This window comes from Volvox carteri (assembly GCF_000143455.1).
Source record: "Volvox carteri f. nagariensis unplaced genomic scaffold VOLCAscaffold_81, whole genome shotgun sequence".
NCBI lineage: Eukaryota > Viridiplantae > Chlorophyta > Chlorophyceae > Chlamydomonadales > Volvocaceae > Volvox > Volvox carteri.
In genome coordinates this window covers 196,723-217,688 of record NW_003307624.1, presented here as the reverse complement: position 1 = coordinate 217,688, position 20,966 = coordinate 196,723, and the positions used below count along the sequence as shown (strand labels likewise).

The 20,966-nt window shown below is 55.7% G+C and overlaps 3 protein-coding genes across 3 annotated transcripts; 1 reads left to right on the top strand and 2 right to left on the bottom strand.

The window, feature by feature from the left end:
- Positions 1 to 2,480: 2,480 nt before the first annotated feature.
- Positions 2,481 to 5,955, top strand: VOLCADRAFT_121660 (uncharacterized protein; the record flags this gene model as incomplete). The annotated part of the gene is made up of 8 exons (XM_002957863.1): positions 2,481 to 2,609; positions 2,702 to 2,788; positions 2,879 to 2,952; positions 3,074 to 3,557; positions 3,834 to 4,114; positions 4,415 to 4,517; positions 4,606 to 4,703; positions 5,276 to 5,955. The coding sequence occupies 8 exons, from the start codon at positions 2,481 to 2,483 to the stop codon at positions 5,358 to 5,360; spliced, it is 1,341 nt and encodes a 446-aa protein (XP_002957909.1). The 3' UTR covers positions 5,361 to 5,955.
- Positions 5,956 to 8,490: 2,535 nt separating this feature from the next.
- On the bottom strand, positions 8,491 to 10,659 carry VOLCADRAFT_99026 (uncharacterized protein; the record flags this gene model as incomplete). The annotated part of the gene is made up of 2 exons (XM_002957834.1): positions 8,491 to 9,924; positions 10,567 to 10,659. 2 exons carry the CDS (start codon positions 10,657 to 10,659, stop codon positions 8,491 to 8,493), a joined length of 1,527 nt encoding a protein of 508 aa, XP_002957880.1.
- Positions 10,660 to 13,717: 3,058 nt separating this feature from the next.
- Positions 13,718 to 20,391, bottom strand: VOLCADRAFT_107851 (uncharacterized protein; the record flags this gene model as incomplete). The annotated part of the gene is made up of 9 exons (XM_002957833.1): positions 13,718 to 14,737; positions 15,255 to 15,310; positions 15,608 to 15,693; positions 15,948 to 16,099; positions 16,587 to 16,695; positions 17,132 to 17,345; positions 18,458 to 18,531; positions 18,953 to 19,194; positions 20,382 to 20,391. The coding sequence occupies 9 exons, from the start codon at positions 20,389 to 20,391 to the stop codon at positions 14,697 to 14,699; spliced, it is 984 nt and encodes a 327-aa protein (XP_002957879.1). The 3' UTR covers positions 13,718 to 14,696.
- Between the last annotated feature and the right edge of the window lie 575 nt (positions 20,392 to 20,966).

The following is a 20,966-nucleotide window of genomic DNA, read 5'->3' as shown; positions in this document are numbered from 1 at the left end:
GCCCTACGGCCTGGCCTTGAAGGCCCGTGCGTCAGGGGTCTGCCATATGCTAAACTCGGATTCTTACTGTAAAACTACTCGGATAACCATTTTCATGTACGGGGAGTCTAGCTATGAAGTCAGATTTTCAATTGGAGATGATCGGCGCGTTCTGGCTGGGCAGGGCTATGCCCTACGGCCTGGCCTTGAAGGCCCGTGCGTCAGGGGTCTGCCATATGCTAAACTCGGATTCTTACTGTAAAACTACTCGGATAACCATTGATGCCCTGCGAGACATTACTCCAACCTGGGCCCAGGTCTACAGATACACGATGGATCAGGTTGACCACTCGGTGAAGAACAAACTGTTCCCCGAATTTCCGTCCTCCTAAAAACGAAACCCATATTGCCAAAGAGGCCACCGGCATTTAATGCTAGTCATAACGACGGGAGATGTAGGACTTTCTGTTGCCTTGCTTGCTGGCAGCCCGTACTGGCCGCTTGGAGGACCCACCCATGCACGTCACGTTGTACCCACTCTCACTCTGTCCCTCCTCACTCATGCCATCCTGGCTCCCTTCCTCCACGACTGCACTATCCTCTTTCCCTCCCTCCTCTTTCCCTCCCTCCCCCCTCTTTCCCTCCCTCCTCGCCCCCTGCCTCCTCCTCTTTCCCACCCTCCTCGCCCCCTGCCTCCTCCTCTTTCCCTCCCTCCTCGCCTCCTCCCTCCTCCTCGCCGCCTGACCACCCCCTTTATCGGGGGCATTGGCACCTGCTGCTGCTGCCAACAGGTTAAGCCCGCCCTCCACAGCAGCTGTCAATGGGCTATCATTTGGTACCCATTGCTGCTGCTGCCGTCTGATCACCCCCTGTATCGTGAGCTAGTGTGCACCCGTGCGTGGTTCGGGTGGCGGCACTTCCGCCAGCGCTGCTACCTGCGGCCTGGCCCCCGCCAGCTCTGTCGCTCGTCACGCGCGCCAGGCTGCTGCAGTGCACGCACAGCGACCTCCAAGTCATCTAAGAACTGGGTAAGCCGCCGGTGCAGTTCTGGACGTGACTTAAGCAACTGGTGCACGTTCCTGCAGGACTTAATCGTTCTGCCCTGAACGGGGTTGAGTAGCCACGAGACATAGCCGATGCCAAGGTTGCTCACATCAGTAAGGACGTCAACGGCATGCTGCTTCAGATATGTGGCAAGATCCTCCTCTGCATATATACAGAGGAGTGGACAGTTGTTTGCCTTTCAAGTGCTTGGACTACTGTCACCTCAGTGATTCACTGTTTTTCCTGAGAGACCGGCGCCGCGCTGCTACGAAGGTTTTCGCAAAGACGTAAACATGCTAGGCCTATGCATGATGTAAGGCGCGTCTTCTGGCCAAAATTGGGTCGCACTGAGCAGGTCAAAGCACAGCAGCGCTTCTGGTCTACTTTAGGCATTCTTCTTACTGTACAAAAATCTTACAAATGAAGTATGTAGCTACATGTAGCTAAAATAATAATTTTGAACGATCGGCCGTAATCAAAGTGGACATCCACTAAGTTAGTGGAACTAGATTCCACTACAAGAGTGGACACAGTAGGGCCCCCTAAGGTGTATCAGGATGTTTGTTTGCATATCCCTCCAAGCGAGAGGGCTTGCACCTATGCTGATGTTCGTTCCAAGAAGTGAACTGAGGACTGATGCTACGGTGAAAGATTTGCACCTAAATTCGCCCGTGCAATAAAACGCCCTGTAACTCGCTTACGCTAATCTCACATTCCAATATGCCACTGCACTTTTCTCTCCAGCCTGGCCACATTCTCTTCCTCGCAAACGTACTTGGGCACCTTACAATCCAACACCATACGGGCTTTGGAAACGCGGGCAGCTGCTTCACAAGGACCCCCCTATTTCAGCTGTGCAATCAACCTGTTGCGCTTTCAGCATCGAGCTGTGTAAGCAATGGGAATAATCTCTGTGATGTCAGGTATGTTATATTCGTTCGAGTTATTGAGTTACATGGTAAAGAGAGACAATCTGGGGAGCGAGATCGGCGTCCCGGCCTTCGTCACTGTTGTTTCGGTTGTAAATCCTCGCCTTTCTGAAATGCTTTGATTCGTTTGTGACTTGTGCGAACATCGGCACGACTTTATTATTTATAATTGTTAAATAATTGTCCATTATGCTGTGCGTTGACGCGCACTTTGGGTTGGGCTCCGGTCTGGGCTGCAAGATCACTCGACCCATCCGTCTCCAAAAGTCGTGGAAAGCGCAGGCGAGGTCGTTGCCACGAGCAACAGGATTTCTGCACACGTGCTTTCGGGATAACGACCTTTCTGTATGTGCATGCAAATGCAGTTATTGGCATGCATTCGCGTAAGCAGTAGTAGAGTCGGAACCTACGGCAGACGGTTGGAGGGTTTCACTCAACAGCAAGCTATGCAAAAGAAGTTTGAGTTATTTGTTTTACAAAATAAGGACGTCGCGGGCTACTAACTGAAAGAGCCTTTGTGCGATAAAAATGCAAATTGGCACGCCTATGCGCGCGGCTGCAAGCCAGCGTCCACTAGGCCTACGCTATAGCTGCCTTCCTCGTAAGCTTATTCGCGTGGTAGCTAACGCAGCGAAGGACCCTAATGCACCTATCCAGGTGAGCTCGAAAGTCCTGGGGCCCTGGGATGGAGATGCTGTGCTACACATGAAATGGTTCGGCTAAGCTCGTGTCTACCTATTTCCACACAGTCTAATCCTCTAGGGACGTTGTCGTCCCAGTCTGGAACCGTCAATCCACTGCCGCGCAGCGAGGAAGCTCGTCGATACTGGCGCACGGTAGGCCTTGCACCCGCTGTCCTTGTGGCTTGCGCTGCTGTTTGCTGCAATGACGGGTTCGTTAACCACCTGGAAGTACTGATCGCGCAGGTCTATGACTTCCCACAATGGCAGAAGCATCGCAGCCCGTACCGCTTTATGGAGCGCCTTTTTCAGCTCTCACAGTAAGTTTTATTTTGTTCTTTGCCTAAGAATAGCAACTGGGTTTGGGTTTGAGCGAGCATCATTAGAAGATACAGAACAATGCGCGACACGTATTGTGCCTCCTATTACTCTTTTCCGCAGGTCACACATCCTCCAAAACGCGCTACCGGCTATCTCCTGGGTGACTCTCGTCGCCACCATGGTTGCCGCTTACGGAACCTCGTACGACCAGCACCTGCTGCCGGACGGCTTTCCCTCCATCTCTCCCAACGCCTCCTGCAGCGCTTTCGTCTCCAACACCAGCGTCGCGCTTTCCCTGCTGCTGGTCTTCCGTACTAATTCCAGCTATGGCCGCTGGGATGAAGCGCGCAAGATGTGGGGCGGTCTGCTCAACCGCAGCCGCGACATCATGCGCCAGGGCGCTACCTGCTTCCCGGATGACCAAGTGGAGGCGAAGAAGGCCCTGGCGCGCTGGGTCGTGGCTTTTGCGCGGGCGCTGCGGATTCATTTCCAGCCGGAGGTCACGATTGAGAGCGAGTTGAAGAACATCTTGACCCCCGCTGAGTTGGAGATGTTGGCGAAGAGTCAGCACCGGCCTGTGCGTGCCATTCACGCCATCAGCCAGGTCGGGGCGGGGGGCGGGGCGGGGCGGTCTGGTCGTAGTGGGTGCCTTGAAGGCGGGAACGGTGTACTGCGTTGGTTTTGTGCGGGCTGTGTCAGGTCAGGGTTTTTTAGGGAACAGACACTGCCTTGACACTGCCCTCTCCCCTCGAATCCTGTCCCCCTCTCTCCCCCTCTCTCCCCGGAGGCCCCTCTGGTACACCTTCCAGAACCTTCAGAGTGCATCTCCTCCCCTTACTCCTACCTCTTCCCCCGCCTCCTCCTTCCTCCCCAACAACAGATCATCCAGTCGGTGCCCATGAGCTCCATCCACCAAATGCAAATGAGCAACAACCTCACATTCTTCCACGACGTGCTGGGAGGCTGCGAGCGGCTGCTGCGCGCGCCCATTCCCGTGTCATACACTCGCCACACGGCACGCTTCTTGTTCGCCTGGCTGACGCTGCTGCCCTTCGCGCTGTACCCCAGTGCGGGTTGGGGTGTCGTGCCCGTGTGCACGGGCATTGCGGCTGTGCTGTGCGGCATTGAGGAGATCGGCGTGCAGTGCGAAGAGCCCTTTGGGTGAGGGGGGGGGTGCGTGTGTTTGGGGGGGGAGACGCGGGACGTGGACTGTGTAATGGATTTGGCACGCAGGCTCTCGTGTCCCTCTCAAATTTACCGGTCTCGAGGATGGGTTCGTAGGCTGACAGATTGACAAACGGACGAACCCATATAATAGAGAAGAACATATTGATCATTATCCCCAAGTGGAAGGACCTCCTCCCCCCCCCCAAAAGTGACCTTGCGGCCTTACCCCTCCTCCCCCCCCTCCGTGTCCCCCGCACGTTCTCCGCTCCGCTCCACACACACCCCCGCGACCAGTATTCTGCCTCTTGATGTCATTTGCAACCGCATCCAAGCGGACGTCATGGCCACGTTGAAGGACGATGCGGACACGAAGACTGTGTTGGCTGAGGCCGGGCTGGTCAGCCTGCTGCCCTCCGCAGCAGCCACCACCCCGCTGGTCGGCGGCAGTGGCCCCGCGCTGGTGGCTGCTACTGTTGCCCCCACAGGCAGCAACAGGAGCGGCAGTAGCAGCCCCCAGGTGGCTTATGCGCAGGGCTCCCCGCAGCGGGTGGGAGGAGGGGGCTCGGGAGCTGGTGGTTTGCAGGTGCAGGTGCAGGTTGGTCCTGAGCGGAATTAGGGGGAGGAGGGAGGAGGTGACTTGGGGGGAGGAGGATGAAGATGATGAGGTGAGGGGCCCCCTTAGGGGGTCGGGTTTGGAGGGAGGGAGGAAAAGATAAACATCTTTTACGAGGTGGAGCTGGCGGTGGTGGTGATGGCGGACCTCACGGGTTTGTGAAGGAGAGGGAGGAGGGTGATGGGTGGAGGACGCGCAGAAGAAGAAGAAGAAGAGAGGGAGTGTTTGGGCAGGAAAACACAGCAGGCGGATTGGTAAAAGGGGTAAGGTGTTTGTAGAGTAAAGCTGCCTGTTCCGCAATCTGCGTGTGCATATGTACGTATGTGTGCGCACGTATCGTGTCTGTAGGATCATTTTTTCATTAAAATCTGCGTTTCGTGCTTTGCACTTCGTAATGTTGTGATGTAAGTTATACTACTCGTTCGCTGTGTGTTGGGTTCCGCAATATCGCACTGCGCGCCGCAACCCTGCCTGGCGGTGATGTAGTGCGATGTATTCGTATACAAATACACACACACGTTTGCACGTGTACACACGTGTAGACGCGCGCGAATTACTTCTTCAAGTAGTGATTCCGAATGCGAGGTTGTAGCTAGCCCCTGTGTGCGATTCCTGATCGAGCCTTGAAACTGCTTGTTAAACCCCAATAAAACCTGTACATGAACGGTCTGACTTACAGACAAAGAGCAAGAGGGCATGCAGGTGGTCCGGGGAGGGACGTGCGTCAGGGCGCTAGGCGTTTGTGTGTTTGTGGGGTTTGTGAGACGTGCGCAGTTGGACGCCGCTGCTGATTAGAGCGGGGAGCTCTCATACAGTGTGTGCTAACCAGTGTGCGTGTGTGTGTGTGAGTGGTGTTGAAGAGGATTGAAGGTGAGGGTCGGAAGAGTTGGAAGTCTTCAGATCGCAGAGCGATGTAGGGTAATGTCCATGGGCCGCCTCGGCTTTTATACGGACCCATCCGCAGTCGTGCGGCACTGTAACTGTAACTTGGGTGGTTGAGAGATGGTTGTCATTGCGATGATGTTGGAAAGGGATATGTGTAAATGACAGAGGGCATAAGTCGAGTATGGAGTGATATAGAGAGATTGTATGGTATTGAATTGTACACGGCTTTTGGAATTTTTTTCTGATCTGAGCTAAATGCATGCGAAGGATGCAAGCAAATAAAAGAATACGCGCGTTTCATGAAGATAAATCGTGAATGTGTAACAGAGAGAACACGCGTATGTGCAATTAAATGCAGAGCAAGGTTCATGATGATGATGATGAGAATGTCGAATCAAGTTTCATCAGACCATATGGTTGACATGCATACATGTGCCCACCTTTAGTACACATCAAAATGCGCATCTAAAACCGACTGTCTGTCGCCTGCCGACCACACCTTTCTGGACTAACTTAAAGCCATAATCTCTAAAAGGAAAAGTTGAGGACACATCAGATGCTGATGATTGTTGGTAAACAACCTACATGACCCACATGAATACAACTTAACGCATGAAGATTAAGTGTTGTCGTGCTGATAAATGATGTGCATCTACTGCAGTTCATATTATACAGCGTTGGCAGTTAGTTTAGAAACCTCAGCCGTGATGGCGCTTATTTCCATGTCCCGCTGCCACTACGACCACACTACAGCTACCATCATCACCACCATCATCACCATCACAACAACAACGAGGGGTTGACATTTTTTGACGTTTTGACGTGTGCCGGAGATGCATCTCGCTCACAGATTGATAAGACCAGAGATCAGCGATGCCACGCGAGCCTACAGCAAGGAAACGTAACACCCCCGAGAAAACAAAACCGTTCACTTCAATAGCTCGCTCGCACCGGTGCGCGTGTGTGTTTCTTCCTACTACACTATAACTGTAATTCGACAACGAAAATGAATTTGCCAGTACTCTCCCCACTGCTGAAGAACCCACCACCACGGTCCAAGTCCAACCTTGCGGCAACGCGCCACCGCCCCGTCACCCTCTGCTCTAAATACTGACCCGCCTCTGCCACCACCACCACCACCACCACCATTCCCACCATCACCATTCCCACCACCACCATTCCCACCACCACCATTCCCACCATCGCCAGCAAAAGCGCTCTATCCCGAGATAATCGATTGTTGTCCCCCGATGGAAATTGAGAGCACCCGAACGAGGGGAAAATTGTGACACTGACAAATTTGATGAATGCTCCTCAAGTGGCGGCCCCCTGATCTGAGGAAGTAATTCACCCTTTAGTCAAAAGCCAGGCGCCAGGAGGGGTCCAGGAGGGGCCACATCGCGCTGGCGTACGGAATACCCCCATACCCGTGCCATATGTCGGTTGGGTGGCAGGCCTGGAGGTGCTCTCCGCTCTGTGTGTGTCCCGATGAGCAGCCGGCCCCCCTCACCCCCCCCCACCGCCGTCCGGTATCCCGACCACCCTCCCCCGCTGTGTGTATCCTACTGATATCCACTCACTCACTCACCACTCACTCACCAACCACTCACATTCATATCCTTCCTTCCGAGCAGTGCAAGGCCACATAATCACAAATGCCAAATCTTTCTAGGCTCCTCCCTCCCTCATCTCCCTACCCACCCATCTCCAAGGATCTTTAGAAGGGCACCGACTTACATACAGGCACACACATACACACACACGCGTCATCACGTGCTGCTGCAGGAGGGCAATCAGCAGCGACCCTACCTACCTCTGCAGCGCCGCCCTCCCGACTCCGCCCCACCCCACAACACCACTGCCTCGGGAAGGAGGCCACTGGTGAAGCTGTACCACCCTGTAACAACAACAACAACTCCACGCACACACACATGAAAAAACGCACATATTGTGACTTAGGGCTCGTTCGTTCGTTCGTTTTCTTGCTCATAAGCTGCCTGGAATACGAACTCCAGTACTAGCTACTAACTAATCCTCCCAGGTCTTCATCAGTTGGTGGTTGGGCTTAAAAAGGGTAAAAGGAACGAGTACTGCACCATCTGCTCCATCATCGTTCAACCCTAAAACCCCAACAGTGTGGCACCCCTGGACCCTTCCTCCCTGTTCGTACGGTTCGTACGGCGGCAGAGCTCCCGTTACACCTTTGCGGGCGCACGCACACACTCCCAACGAAAACCCAGCACAACCCATCCGTACAGAAAAACCTACAACCCAATTGGTTTACATCTCCTGCTCGCGCTTCATTTGCGCACCTTACGCCGCCCGCACTTCTCTCCTCTCCTCCCCTCTCCGCATCCACTGCTCTGTTCCTCATCAGTGTCCTCTCTCACACCCTCCTGCACACCTTGCCTTCCCTCCCCCCCATCGCGCATCCCGTCACATCACATCAGCTCAGCCCCCGCCCCCCCTTACTCCCCCTCCCGCTGTTGCAACCCCTTCCCCTCCCTCCTTCCCCCCATTTCCGTACATACCCGCCTGTCTCCTCCTCGCCTGCCTTTCTCAAAAAGGCCACGTCATGTCCTGCGCGGCTTGTGCACACACACACACACACACATCCACACATACATCCACACATACATCCACACACACACACACACACACACACACACACATCCACACATACATCCACACATACATCCACACACACACACACATCCACACACATACATCCACACACACACATACATATGCACTCGCGCACACACAAACCTCCCATTCGTCTTCCGATCTACCCCGCCACACATCACATCACATCACATCACATCACGTCACATCACACCGCGGCCTCATCCGGTCTGGTGTGAACCTCTGCTCACCAGTTCCGGGTCATGTCCCGCGGGCTACAACCCTTGTCGAAATTCGCCGTCTGACGTCCCGCCTGAATCCCACAGCACTCCACAGACCGCGCCCCCGCCGCAACCCGGGGGACCCAGTCGTCCCCCCAGCTCACCTCCACCTGCCGAGCGTCGCCGGCGGCCATAGGACGGTAACGGAGCCCCGGCGCGTTCTCCGGCGCCGTCAGGTCGAAATTACCATACAGCGTCAGCGCAATGGACCAGTCGTACGCTACCCGTACATTGGGCTCCAAAAGCACGCGGTGGTAGCCAGCGGCGTGGAGGTCGTCGCACAGCAGGCTACACTCCGACGCGGCGCACTCGCCAGGGCGGTGGCTGCGAAAACGGAGCGGCAGCGTCTCCGAAGCCGCCGCCGCCGCCGCCGCGCTCTCCTCAGCCGCCTCCCCGCGATCGTCCGGGTAGTAGTAGTTCTCACTGCCGTCATCATCGCCGCCACCGTTCCACATCGTACCCTCAACGTCATTATCGTCAGCGGCGGCGGGCGCCGCTGTCGACCGCCGCCGCCGTGTCGTCGTCGCCGCCGCCGTCAGCGCCGTCGTTCTCCCCCGCAAAAAGGGCTCCGCACGCAGGTTCACGAGTCCGTTCCAGCAACAATACGCAGGGGTCGGGACGCCCTGCGCCAAACGGTCAGCGGTCCAGGGCTCCAAAGAGTACGGCTCGCGGTTTCGGATCCGGTTGCCGGACGCGTCACGTGAAACCCACATGTCGTAAAACACGGGGAATGACCAGGGCCAGAACGCCCGCGATTTGCCGTACATCTTTTTCCAGATTTTGAACGGCAGCCAGGAGTGACTGAGACCCTCTGCCCAGCGTCGCGGCACACCCAGGCCACCACTGAGGTGGTCCGCCATGAGCCGTTCGCGTTCCGGCTTGGTTAGCAGCCACAGAGCGGCAGGCACAAAGTCCATCCCACACGCCATGTCAGTGCTGTCGTACCGCAATAGCCGCCGTACATCCATGGCACAGAAAAACACGTCGTTGATGAATATGACCCGATCCATTTTCAGCGGGCTACTGCCGCTGGCTGTACTAATGGTACAGTCCGTAACGTGTTCCCCGGCTGCTGCGGCAGCGGCGGCACAGGGCATTTCCGTACCACGACCGTGACGTGGCGGCGGCGGGTCCACGAGAGGCTCCATGACCGCGTTGCGGACTGCCGCCAGGAAGCGGATGCGGTCTTCGCCGCCTAGGTTCGCCGCCTGTGGGTCGCCCCAGCGCAGCCACCGACGGCCCTCGGTCCGCCGCCGTCTCCGCCGCTGCTGCTGCTGCTGCTGCCGCAGCTTCTGCAGCTGCTGCTCCCGGTTGATATCCCCTCCGGTCACAATGCGGTTGGGTACCCCCAGAATGTCTAAAACCCGCCGCAGGTAATCCAGCAGCACGGGCGTGGAGTCCTGTCGGGGGGGGAGGCAGGGCGGAGGGAGAGAGAGGGGGGAAGTTGTTGGAAGGAAGTGGAAGTGGAGGACGGGGAGGAACGGTGCCCCGAGGAAGGTGGGTAACGTCACATAAGTCGAGGCGTTCATTAAGAGTGTGTTGTACACGTTTACGTAAGGGATGAAAGAGGAAAAATGAATGTGTGCTGTTCCATACCGTACTGTACTGCATCGTACAGTCATGTACTGTAGAATGTGCGTGAGGTTGGGCAGCGACCGGGGAGTTTTAGCGGCCGTTGATCACACGTATGTATGTCAGCCGGCACCGGCCGAGTGGCGGTGGCCACTGGTGTGCGGTGGCGGCCCAGGGAGGTGGTGGTGCGGGGGAAGCTGAAGCTGGATGTAGTAGGGTGTAGTAGGGTGACGTTCGGTGTTGGGCTGGTTGCATGGCATACACCGGTGCTGCCTCTCTCTGTTTGAATCTAGTGTCCAAACCCCCTGGTTAGCAGCGTCCCTGTCACGCCGCAGAACTCTGCGCGTGCACTCCCTGCCTTTCAATTGTTTTTGAGCCTCCTGGCTGTCAGAGGCTTTGGGGCGGGGCCCGAGAAGAAAAATGCCAACAACTGGCGTGTGTTGTATTCTTCGATTTCGGCTACTACTCACCGTGCTCCCGGACTCATACACCGACACGAAGCAACGCTGTGCATGTTCTCCCCCTCCGAGGCTGCCGAGGACAGCGAGGAGTTGTAAGATCATATTCGGCAAAACTTCGGCTGAGTTGTAAAGATTGACGGCAAAAAAACAACCCTTGCTGCAGCCAGTGGAATTTTGCGGGCCCTGCACGCCATGCGTTGCCATACACGGCAAGGTGTGTCCAAGACTTTCAATGCTTGACAGCAATTCTGCGAAGACTCGACTGGCTCGATCTGGATGCTGCGGGTCCAGACCGGCTGCCAAACGGAGCAATCGGAGCTGCATTTGCGAAGCATCTTCGCCTGCGCCCCTGATCTGCTCGTCCAGTTCGGACAAGAACATGTTGATGTCGGTCGAATGAAACTCGGTGCTTGGAACTGAATAATGGTTTGAGAGCAAGGCAGACGTCGCCAGGAGAATCGCGCACGCAAGCAGGATGCTTAAGGCTTGTTTACGCAATTTGGGCAAGAAATGCTGAGTCCCATTATTGACGCGTGCTCTTGTAAGCGGATGCGGCCCTCCGGGCAGCCTCGCCATGGCTCACAGTCAGCAAGTGCTCATATCACGGCGAGCCTGCTAAGTTTGTCCAATAACGTCGTTGCACGCAGAATATCATCATGATGAATACAATTCTCGCCTTGCGGGTTGAAAGTGTTCTCCTATAACTGCTGTTTAAACAGAGAACCTGCCTCCGGGTTCCTGGTTTTCAAGTGTCTACGGTATGGATATAATCACATAAACGTGGCTATTGAGCGGATTATCATACTGTTATCTGATGAACACCATAGCGTGTTGCATCACGTACAGGCCGTTCCAAATTTGCAACGATTTTCCCGATCCTCCTATTTACTATAAACTTGAGCACCTGAGACCATGGAAGATAGTCTGTCCAGATTTGGTTGCCTATGCTCGATCAGTCTTTCGCCTAGCCCGACTTGCCGTCGGTCAAGAAGAGGTACAGCATCGAGCCTGCCGTTTCGACCGCTTGTCAGACAGGTATCAGGAATGCTAACGGCTAGACTCCATTATATACTGCTCTCCAACAGGAACCTATTAAAATATAAACTCGCAGCATCTTATTGAAAACTTTGAAAATTGTCTTTAAACCTGGCGGCGCCGTTACTTTTGAGCAGACCACCTTTGTTTGTATTTCTGAGGTCGGCTTGAAGGGAAACAACACACGGCAAGCAACATACATCTTCGGGCGAACCGCCTTCCTAAACTCTTTTTTGGACAACTTTTGGGCGCCCCTGCGGTCAGCTGCGCAACCTAGAGGAAGACTCTAGTATCAACCAACAGGGGAAGGTACTGGCCAGGAAAGCACCTGAGGAAGCAGAGTCTCCTTTCCTCCGACTCGCTTGGGCCCGCGGGTATTTCATTCAGCAGTGCTACCTTATAAACCCAACGGCCGGGGACGCACCAGGCGAGACATCACCCCTGGGACGCACTCAGATATGGATTGATTGTTACATGGTGCCGGCAACCGAAGCGAGCACAAACCATATATCGTTATGCAAGGCCTAAACGAGCCGAAAATCCATAGACCTGCAGCCAGCAACGGAAGACCTGATACCCAGCAAAGGAAGAATAGACAGACGGAGATACACTAAACGAAGAGGGATCACATTTTTCCGAAGTCGATGGGCTTTGACTAAAATATATATATCTCAGCGAGCTTCGGAGCTTGGAAGTTCCTGCACGGGGATAGTTTGGCCCATATCGTCGTCAACGATGTGAGGGATGTGTGCGATTTCAATCGCGGGCGTACGGCATTCGGTATTTGGATGGCGACCTGCATAGCCTGCGGTAAGCGAGATAAGCATTACCGCCACGTCCGGGTTGGTTAACAGCTAACGGTCCAAAGCGCAGCTCCCCAACAGAGTTAAGCTGCTCCACCTCCTCTCTTCCTCCACCGAAGAACTCAACAAGCAAATCCCCAAACACGTCCATGCGCGCATCCACGTCCACATCCACATCAACAGCAACACACATATCGCAGAGAAGGTCAAACTACGAAGCCGCCCATGCCCTCTCATCGCAAATACAAAATCCATAGCCCGATACAGATCGTTCTGGCACTGTCCTTTCCTCTCCCTCTCTTCATCGAGCCCAGCCCATTCCGTCCACTTAGAAGCATATATCGGCTCGGCTCGGTTGGGCCGCACCGCCATGGCCCTGACCATGTAGGGTTGTGAAGGACGAGAACCCTCCAACTGATTGGGCACGCGCCGAAACCCATTCCGGACGACCAAAACACACACAAAATACACACTGTCGGCTGGTTGTCGGCGCCTGCCGTTGCTCCGCCTTCGTCCTTGCACCTCAGCCTTGCGACCTCAGCCTTGCAACACCAATTGCTCCTCTCTTCTACGGCGGTAAAGCTCATCACACTCGACATTACATCATTTCAAGGAACAGATCTTCTCTTTCCGGGTTACATACATACATACAGGCAGGCGGCTGGCAGAGGTTAAGGCCTGACTTCTGCTCCCAGTCGACCCAGTCGACCCAGTCGACCCGGGTTCAAATCCGCCTGCCGGCTCCTCGGGTGTTTGAGGAGTGATGAAATGGGAGGTGGCCCCCCATCTTATGGACGGTGTAGGACGTGATAATATCAACTTGCGAGCTGACCAGGAACTCAGTTGATGCGCCGTTGATCCGCTAGATTTGGTTGGATGCTGGTGGTGAGTTGCCGAACCCAACGAATACATTCTGAAGTCGGATGGGGTGACGGATTAGGGTGCCCCTCTAGCAGGGGAGAGCAGGGACTGCCCCGGGAAAGGGGGCCGCTGGCGAAGTTGACCACCCTGTAACAACATACATACATACATGGGCGGGACCGCAGACGGGGCCTGCACTGAATGCGCCCGGGGATGAGGACGAAACGCAGGAGCGGAACACGGCGACAGGGGCGGTAGCAGCAACGGCAGGTGCGGTGGCAGCAGCACCCGCAGCAACCCCCTTGGAGCGGGCCTGCGAACTGGGCAGTGGTGGACTTCTGGGCGCGTCTGCGCTCCTTCACGGCGCTGGGCACCCCGCGGAGAGGCTGGGACAGGGTGGGACCCGACCACCCGATCCTGTCGGTTTCAGAAGGCGCACTGCGGTGCGCCGAAGCGGTGGAAATTATTGCCTAAGAGCGCTTTGAGCTTAGTTTGTAGGGCAGGGCTCGGGGGGGTATAGGAGTTCGAGGGGGATGGGGGTTGGAGGACAAGGGAATAGGTGAGAGGGAACCCCGAGACGGGAGAGGGAGAGGAGAAGGACGGGGAATGGAGGCGGTCACGTCGTGCAGGGAAGAACCCTTTTTCTTCCCTAGTGCCACTCCGAGGTTGTAGGGTGCTGGAGAGCCGGGGGGAGGTGGGGTCGCTCGGACAGGGGAGGGGGGAGATGGCGGTGAGAGCGCCAAAAGGACGTAGGTTTTCTGGTGTTTGGGAGGTTGAGGTCTGGTGGTGGTAGCGGGGCTCGGATGAGGGGGAGGTGTGGCCCGAGGAGGGCCATTCTATCTAGACACGTCTTCTCTGTGGGACTGGGTTGCTTGGTGAGGGACGAAGGTGAGAGCGGTGCAGTACGAGACAGGGTGAATAGGTTTCTGGAGGACCGCCCGTTCAGGTTAGTGGCGGTAAGGGGGAGGCGCCGCGCGGGCTACAATCCTCCCCCTGCGGTTTTCTGGAGGGTCTAGGAGCTGTGTGTCGTGGCAACGCTAACGCTTTGGTCGTTTCGCCGGACTATCCCGGGCCCCTGCAGTGGTGATCAGGCTTGTGCGGGATCCCTTTTCTTTATAAGGCTACTTCTCCCCTGGACCAGCCCAGGAAGGGACAGGTGGTGGAGGTCAGTTGTTTTAAGGTGGTTGCAAGACGTCTTGTGGTGTCGAGCTCTCTTAGCCTTTCTCTCTTGGAGGTTTTTTGTTGGCCTGTTAGGTATATCAGGAGCCCTCCCCTGCCGGGACTGCCCTAACCGAATTTTTGTTTGTTTGTTTATTTTCCCCTCGAATCCCGTTTTCGTTGGTGGTGTTTTGTGGGGTTGTTTCAGAGAGCCTTTGACTTTGCCCTAGCTGAGACTTGTGGACTCGCTCTAGCGGGACCTGAGAGCCCTTCGTGGTGTATTCAATGCAGCGCCATCCCCGGATGGAGGGGCTGCGGAGTGGCTGCGTAGAGTGTTGGCAGTCTGAGTCGGGGTCGGGAGCACACAAGACTAACCGACTTGTGATGTGTGCTCCCGACCCTTGCGCTGTGTTTCGGCTTCGGCCCCCGGCTCTCGCGGCCCACAGTGTAATCTAAGTCATACATACATACATACATACATACATACATACATACATACATACATACATACATACATACATACATACATACATACATACATAACACACACTAGTACGTAGAATCATTGCTGCTCGGCAGTGCTGCAGCTGTGCGTAACTACCTAACCAACTACCTAACCAACAAACGGAAGCACTCCCTTCTTTTGTGACGCACTCGGGGCCCTGCACTGTTAGGCAGCGCTCAGCTCAAAATGATGCGAGAGCATGGCTGAAGTAGATGGATAGATACACCAACAGCCCGCTTGTGACGCACTCGATTTCCCTCCCCCCCATAAATAAGCCCCCGTGGACTATATTTCATTGCATCCACTTCCTTCAGCTCCTCCGTTCCCGCGCTCACTCGCACCCACACAATCGCCCTCTGCGCCATATGGTGGCCTTATAGCGCCCCGGCGCCTGTCCGGCACGGAACAGATGAGACGGGCGTGAGGATGTGCCTTTTGCCGTTGCCTAAGTGCTGCCAAGTGCTGCCCTCCTGCTGCTACTGCTGCTGCTGCTGCTGCTACTGCTGCTGCTGCTACTGCTGCTACTGTGACGTCAGCTGCTACTGCTGCTGCAGCTGCTGATGCACCCCTTGCTCCCCACACGTGTTCTTATGACATCTGATCGTTGCGGTGTTCTTTCCGCAGAGCAGCAGTCGCAGTAGTAGCGGCAGCGGCAGCACGGCGGACGAGCTTAAGCAGGAAGGAGCACCTGTCAGGTGGACGACCCTGAAGGTACGGCATGAAGGCCGGCTCCACCACGCCGCTGTCACGGTAGCCAAGGCTGCGGTACAATGCCTGGGGTAGTGCACGGCGCCGTGCGTGCGTCAGCATGTACGCACGCATATCGAAGGAAATAAGTATGTACGTATGTAGGTAGGTAGGTACGCAGGCATGAGGTCGCCGTACGGGATTTCTCCGGTGGTGCGGCTTTGTAGCCCCGTCCCCCGGCGTCACAGGCAACAAAGAGGGGAGACGAGGGAGGGGGATGAGGGAGAAAGGGAGGGGAACCCAAAAATACCACCCGATACCACGCACGCACCCACACGCACCCAGGGCTCTCTCTTCTTAGGGTTGCAATGCAGTCCCACCGCCCGACAGCCCCACTCCGCCGCCATCCCCTCAGCCGCCGCCATTAGCCCCCGAGCTACACCTCGCCGCCGGGCGGCCGGGGCCACCGCCACGTTGCTCACATAGGCGTAACCTTCCAGGTGGGGGGGAGGGAGGGGGGGAGGGAGGGAGGGAGGGAGGGAGAGGGGGGGGGAAGACGAACCACGAGCGAGTGAGGCTGCTGCCAAGGAAAGAAAAGCAGAACTGGTAAGTAGGCGGATTGAACGACGGAGGGAGAAAGGGAGGGAGGGAGGGAGGGAGGAGGTTAAGCCTCCTAAGGTTGACGGGGTCCTCCAGGGAAAGCCAATCCTGCGGTTCAACCATATAACCAGGCCAGGGCAAGGCCAAGATCAAGCCAGGCAGGCCAGCCAGTCAACTGATATCATATCAGGGTCCATCCGTCCATCCATGGCCGCCCAGGTGCCCAATCGTGACCCAGACAGACAGACAGACAGACAAGACAGACGGACGGACAGACAGGAAGACCCAGCGGCCCATTCACAAATGCGTAGGAGCGCGGCCGTCACACCAGCTCGCCTCTGGGGCCTGGCGGGCCCATCCCCACGCCAGCCGTGCCGTACCTTCCCTGCGGTACCATCCCATTTGTCCGTCCGTCCGCCAGTTGAGCTCCCGGGGAGGCACCAGGTCCCCGAACGAGTCCACCGCCGCCACTCCCACCAGCCGTATGGACTGCGAGCGGCGGAAAAAGAGGGGAGGAGGGGAGGGATACATATAAGTCATGGCAACAACTGCCGGCTCGGGTGAAACAACGAGAGGGGGAAGAGTGGGGGAGAAGGGTTACGCGGTGAAGGGAAGTCTATGTCTGGAGGTGGACTGAAGGGAAGGGGGGAAGGCTGGAAGGGGGGAAACAAATGCAATACCAAGAAAAAGGACAACCGAGGGAAGAGGGGAAGAGGGGAAGAGGGAAAGGGGAAAAGCACAAGGCGCCATGCAAGGATGCCAATAAATTTACAAACTGCCGATCACGGGAAAGAAGGAGGGGAGGGGTGGCAAGGTGGCACCACAGCGCAGCGAACGCTGGGCGAGGCGGGAAAAACAGGAAGCCGCATCCACCGGTCGCCACCAATCGTCCTCTCGCCCCCTACCCCCTACCACCAACCCCCACCTGCGCCGATACGCCCACCCCAGGTCTGACCCCGGGCGCAAGGGCCCTGCCCAGCCACCACATGGGCTGGGGGAAGGACGCATTCAGGGGTGACCCACGGGTCATTTGAGCTGCCTGAGCGCGAGCCTGAGCCGCGCTGAAAACCGCCTCCGCCGCTGCAGCTTGCTCCGGAGTGCTGGGGGCGCCCCCCTCGAAGGCCAGCAGCAGCACAGAGCTGTGTGGTGCCCGGGGTGAGGGATGTGGAAGATGGGGGAGGTGAAAGGGAGGGAGAGTAGAGGACGAGAGATTATGGCGGAGGAAAGTGCATGTTTGTAATATCACAGTGCACATCAGCCAACAACAGCAAGGAGGGGCGGGGAGGGGAGAGCGCAAACCAGGCGGTGCGGCGCTTACATTGTGGCGGTGATGTAATACTGGGGTGGGGTCCAGCAGGCGGGCAGAAGGGGGTGGGTCTTAGCGAGAAGAGGAAGAGGGTGGAGAAGGGGGTGAGGAGGGCAGTAATGAACTACTATTCGTGTTCTATGGGTGTGTGCTTGTGTATGCTGCATGTGCTGATGTGTTTTTTGCGTGTATCTGGGCGCGTTCATGCGTACTCGTCTGTGTGAGTGTGTGTCTGTATGTGTGTGTATTTGTGTGCTCGTGACACTTCCCCTCCCCCTCCCCCTCCCCCTCCCCGACAACGACTACACAAAAAATGTCGGTAACGTTATGGGACTGTAGTCCCGGAACCATGGGTCAGTGGCTTCAGCGCTTTAGACTCACTAGGCAGTTTATAAGCTTTGGACGACAGCGTTTAATTCCTAGTTTCCTTACGTAAGTATGTTCTTCCCCTTCTCTCCCAGCCCATCTCGGCCGCCCTCGGGCACCTCGCGCCACGGACCCCAAAACCCAACCCGGCCGTCACGACCCCTCTCAGGCCCCCACCTCCGCAACCTCCCCGCCAACCTCCCCGCCAACCTTATCTAGCAAACCTTATCTAGCAATCCTTACCTAGCAAACCTTACCTAGCAAACCTTATCTCGCCAGCCTCATCTCGCGCAGCCGGGCCCGCAGCAGCAGCCCCATACCTAACTGCCCCCTGGACCACCGTTGGACCATCTCCTCCTAGTCACACATCGCTGTCACACGGGGCTGACCGCGCCATATCCCATCCTGCTACACGCCTCCATCCCGTGCCACCCCGCCCCACTAGCCCACTCACCCGCTTATCCCACACCCCAAGCCCGTCAACCCTTCCTCTTTCCTCGGCAGCAGCTTCACTCGTTCGTGGTTCGTCAATCCCCCAACACACACACACACACACACCCCGCTCTGTCCGTTACTCACTTTCCCCCCCCTTCCCGCGCCAACTTGTCGTTAATCTGTAACGCCATGATGCGGTCCACGAGGAGGGAGAGATCCTGTGTGTGTGCGTGGACGTGGCAGGTAAAGCAGCAGGGCAGACAGACAGTACTACAGACAGACAAAGCTGAGATTTCAAACGGATACATGTCCGAGCCGACCCAACCGAGCCGACCCAAATCGAAGAGGACCGACATAAGTGCAGAATACAGCAGCACCAGTTGACTGGAGATGCTGTGCAGCACTGAAATAGCCTGACTTACGGCTGCAGGCTGCTGCTACTAAGTCTTGTCACTACTACTGCTGCTACAACGTACTACGGTTTTGATATCTGTTATCTTTATTACAAGTAGCATCCTCGCGACTACAATGATCATTAACAAAGAACCTTACACAAGGCATGCAGCAGTCGCATTTCTCCTTCCCCGCCCCCTTTCTTCCCCACGAGTCCCCTCTCTTCCCGCATCCACACACACACACCTTGAACACATCATCATCCCCTCCAACATCTCCGGCAGCGTTGAAGACACGACAGTGGAGGTCCGCAGCGGGCCAGTAATCGACCAACTCCGCGGGCCTTATGTGGATGGCCCCGCTGCTGCTTGCGCCGCTGCTGACGCTGCTGTTGCTCACAACTTTGCTATTGCAGCCAGTGGCGGTGTTGCGAGTTGAAGGGGTTTCTGGGGCTGCCGTCGGTCCTGGTACCATGTGGTGCGACTGCGCTGCCAGATGGGGACAGGGCAGACGTTGCTGGGCCGATGTCCTCCTAATGGGGAAAACGTTTGTCCTGGCGCAGCGCGGTAAGCTCCGATAAGATGCTGGAGGCTGGGAGTTTCGAGCTCCAGCTGCTGACGATGGTGTTGGTGGGGATGGGCCCGATGCCAGCACAAGCAATGCAGAGCGCATGGGAACCCTGCCGAGATGACAGCGCTTACAGCGTCTCAATCAAACAATGGTCCAGCTTTCCAGGAAAAGAGGTGTCAACTCCTGGTCGTCTATCATCAGGACCGCAAGTCTATTCGCTTCAAACAATAGCATCTATCCTCTGGCATGCGTGAAACAACCTTTTGACTCATGTATATTTCGAAGCCAAGAGTATAATAGCGAAAAAGTTGCTGAATCGAGCTTCGCTTTACTTTGTAAGGTTGCGTGGAGGTTTATGCATGAAGGTTGTGCATAAATTGTAGATAGAACAAGAGCAAGCTCTCTTAGCACTTTTGCTGCGATGCTAAGGATATCGGGATTCGGAAGCGAACTCCTTTCGCTTCCGGAATCATAACAGCTCCCTGCCGTACGGACAGCAGCCGTCAGCCAGGAATAGCTCCTGGCCTAAAAGCTCCTGCCCTAAGATGTCTGCTTCGTAATGTGCTGGAATGCCTACGACCGCAGGCATCCCTGCTGTCAGCATAGGATCGTGATATACGCATGAAACCAGTGACAAAGGCATATACCGTACACAAGATGCGGTTGTGCAGGGAGCCGTTGGGAAAGCCTGCTCCGAGGCCTGCTGATAAGGATAACATAATATACGGTGCAGCATTTGCTACAGTACGCCGTAAAAGCAGCGAAGCCGTGAAATAAACCTCACCATCCGTTGGAATGCGAGGAGGTAAGGTGGCTCCCGTACCGTACGACGTGAAACCACAAACGTTTCCCGGTGGACTACAGGCCCACGAAAAGTACCGATGCGCAACCAGGTAACCTTCACACACTGAAAGATTTGGCCTTCAGACAACCAGACTACGCAAAGCAAACGTTACCCCCGTGTGCATAGCCCACAACGCAGGGTAATGCTGCAGACACATTAAGAGATAATTTCACGACTATCTCAAATTCATGTTCGGGCTTTTGAATTCTGGGCTGCGTACGCTTCGGTTTTTGGTGAGAGGCTCACAAGCATCAAGCTTACGGGCATCCATTTAAACTCATGTTAACCTGGTTTATAAAGTCCAAATTGAGTGAAACAAGCATGTGCGCGTCCAGATCTCAAAGATTTACATATTGGTTTAAAACTCAGGTCAAGTTTTTGAGTTCTAAGCTGGTTACGCTTTAGGTAAAGCGGCTCACACATTTCAGGCTTTCAGGCATTAGTTCAAGTCCATGTAAGCATGGGCTATTGAAGTCCAAATCTGGTGAAAACGTCGTGTATAACATCCAGAATAAAAATATCTACACGTGGATGTTAAAATTGATGTTGACATATTCTGAAAACACCGATGTACGGCATCATCCTTGTAGCTTACCACCTGGCACTGCTCCTGTCAAAGCCGACTAGCTGCCGGCGTATGCGGCATGCAAACGTGCAAATGCAGCCCAGTAACCAATCCACCCTTTATATATCCCCCATTTCATGCCTTCCCTCACTCCCCCGTGCAATCCCCGCGTCACCTACCTACTCCATACCCACGCGAGTACACGCTCATCCTCCCATGACACCCTCTAACCCCTCCACCCTCTACCCATACCACAACACAGAGGTGCGTGTCTCGGCATG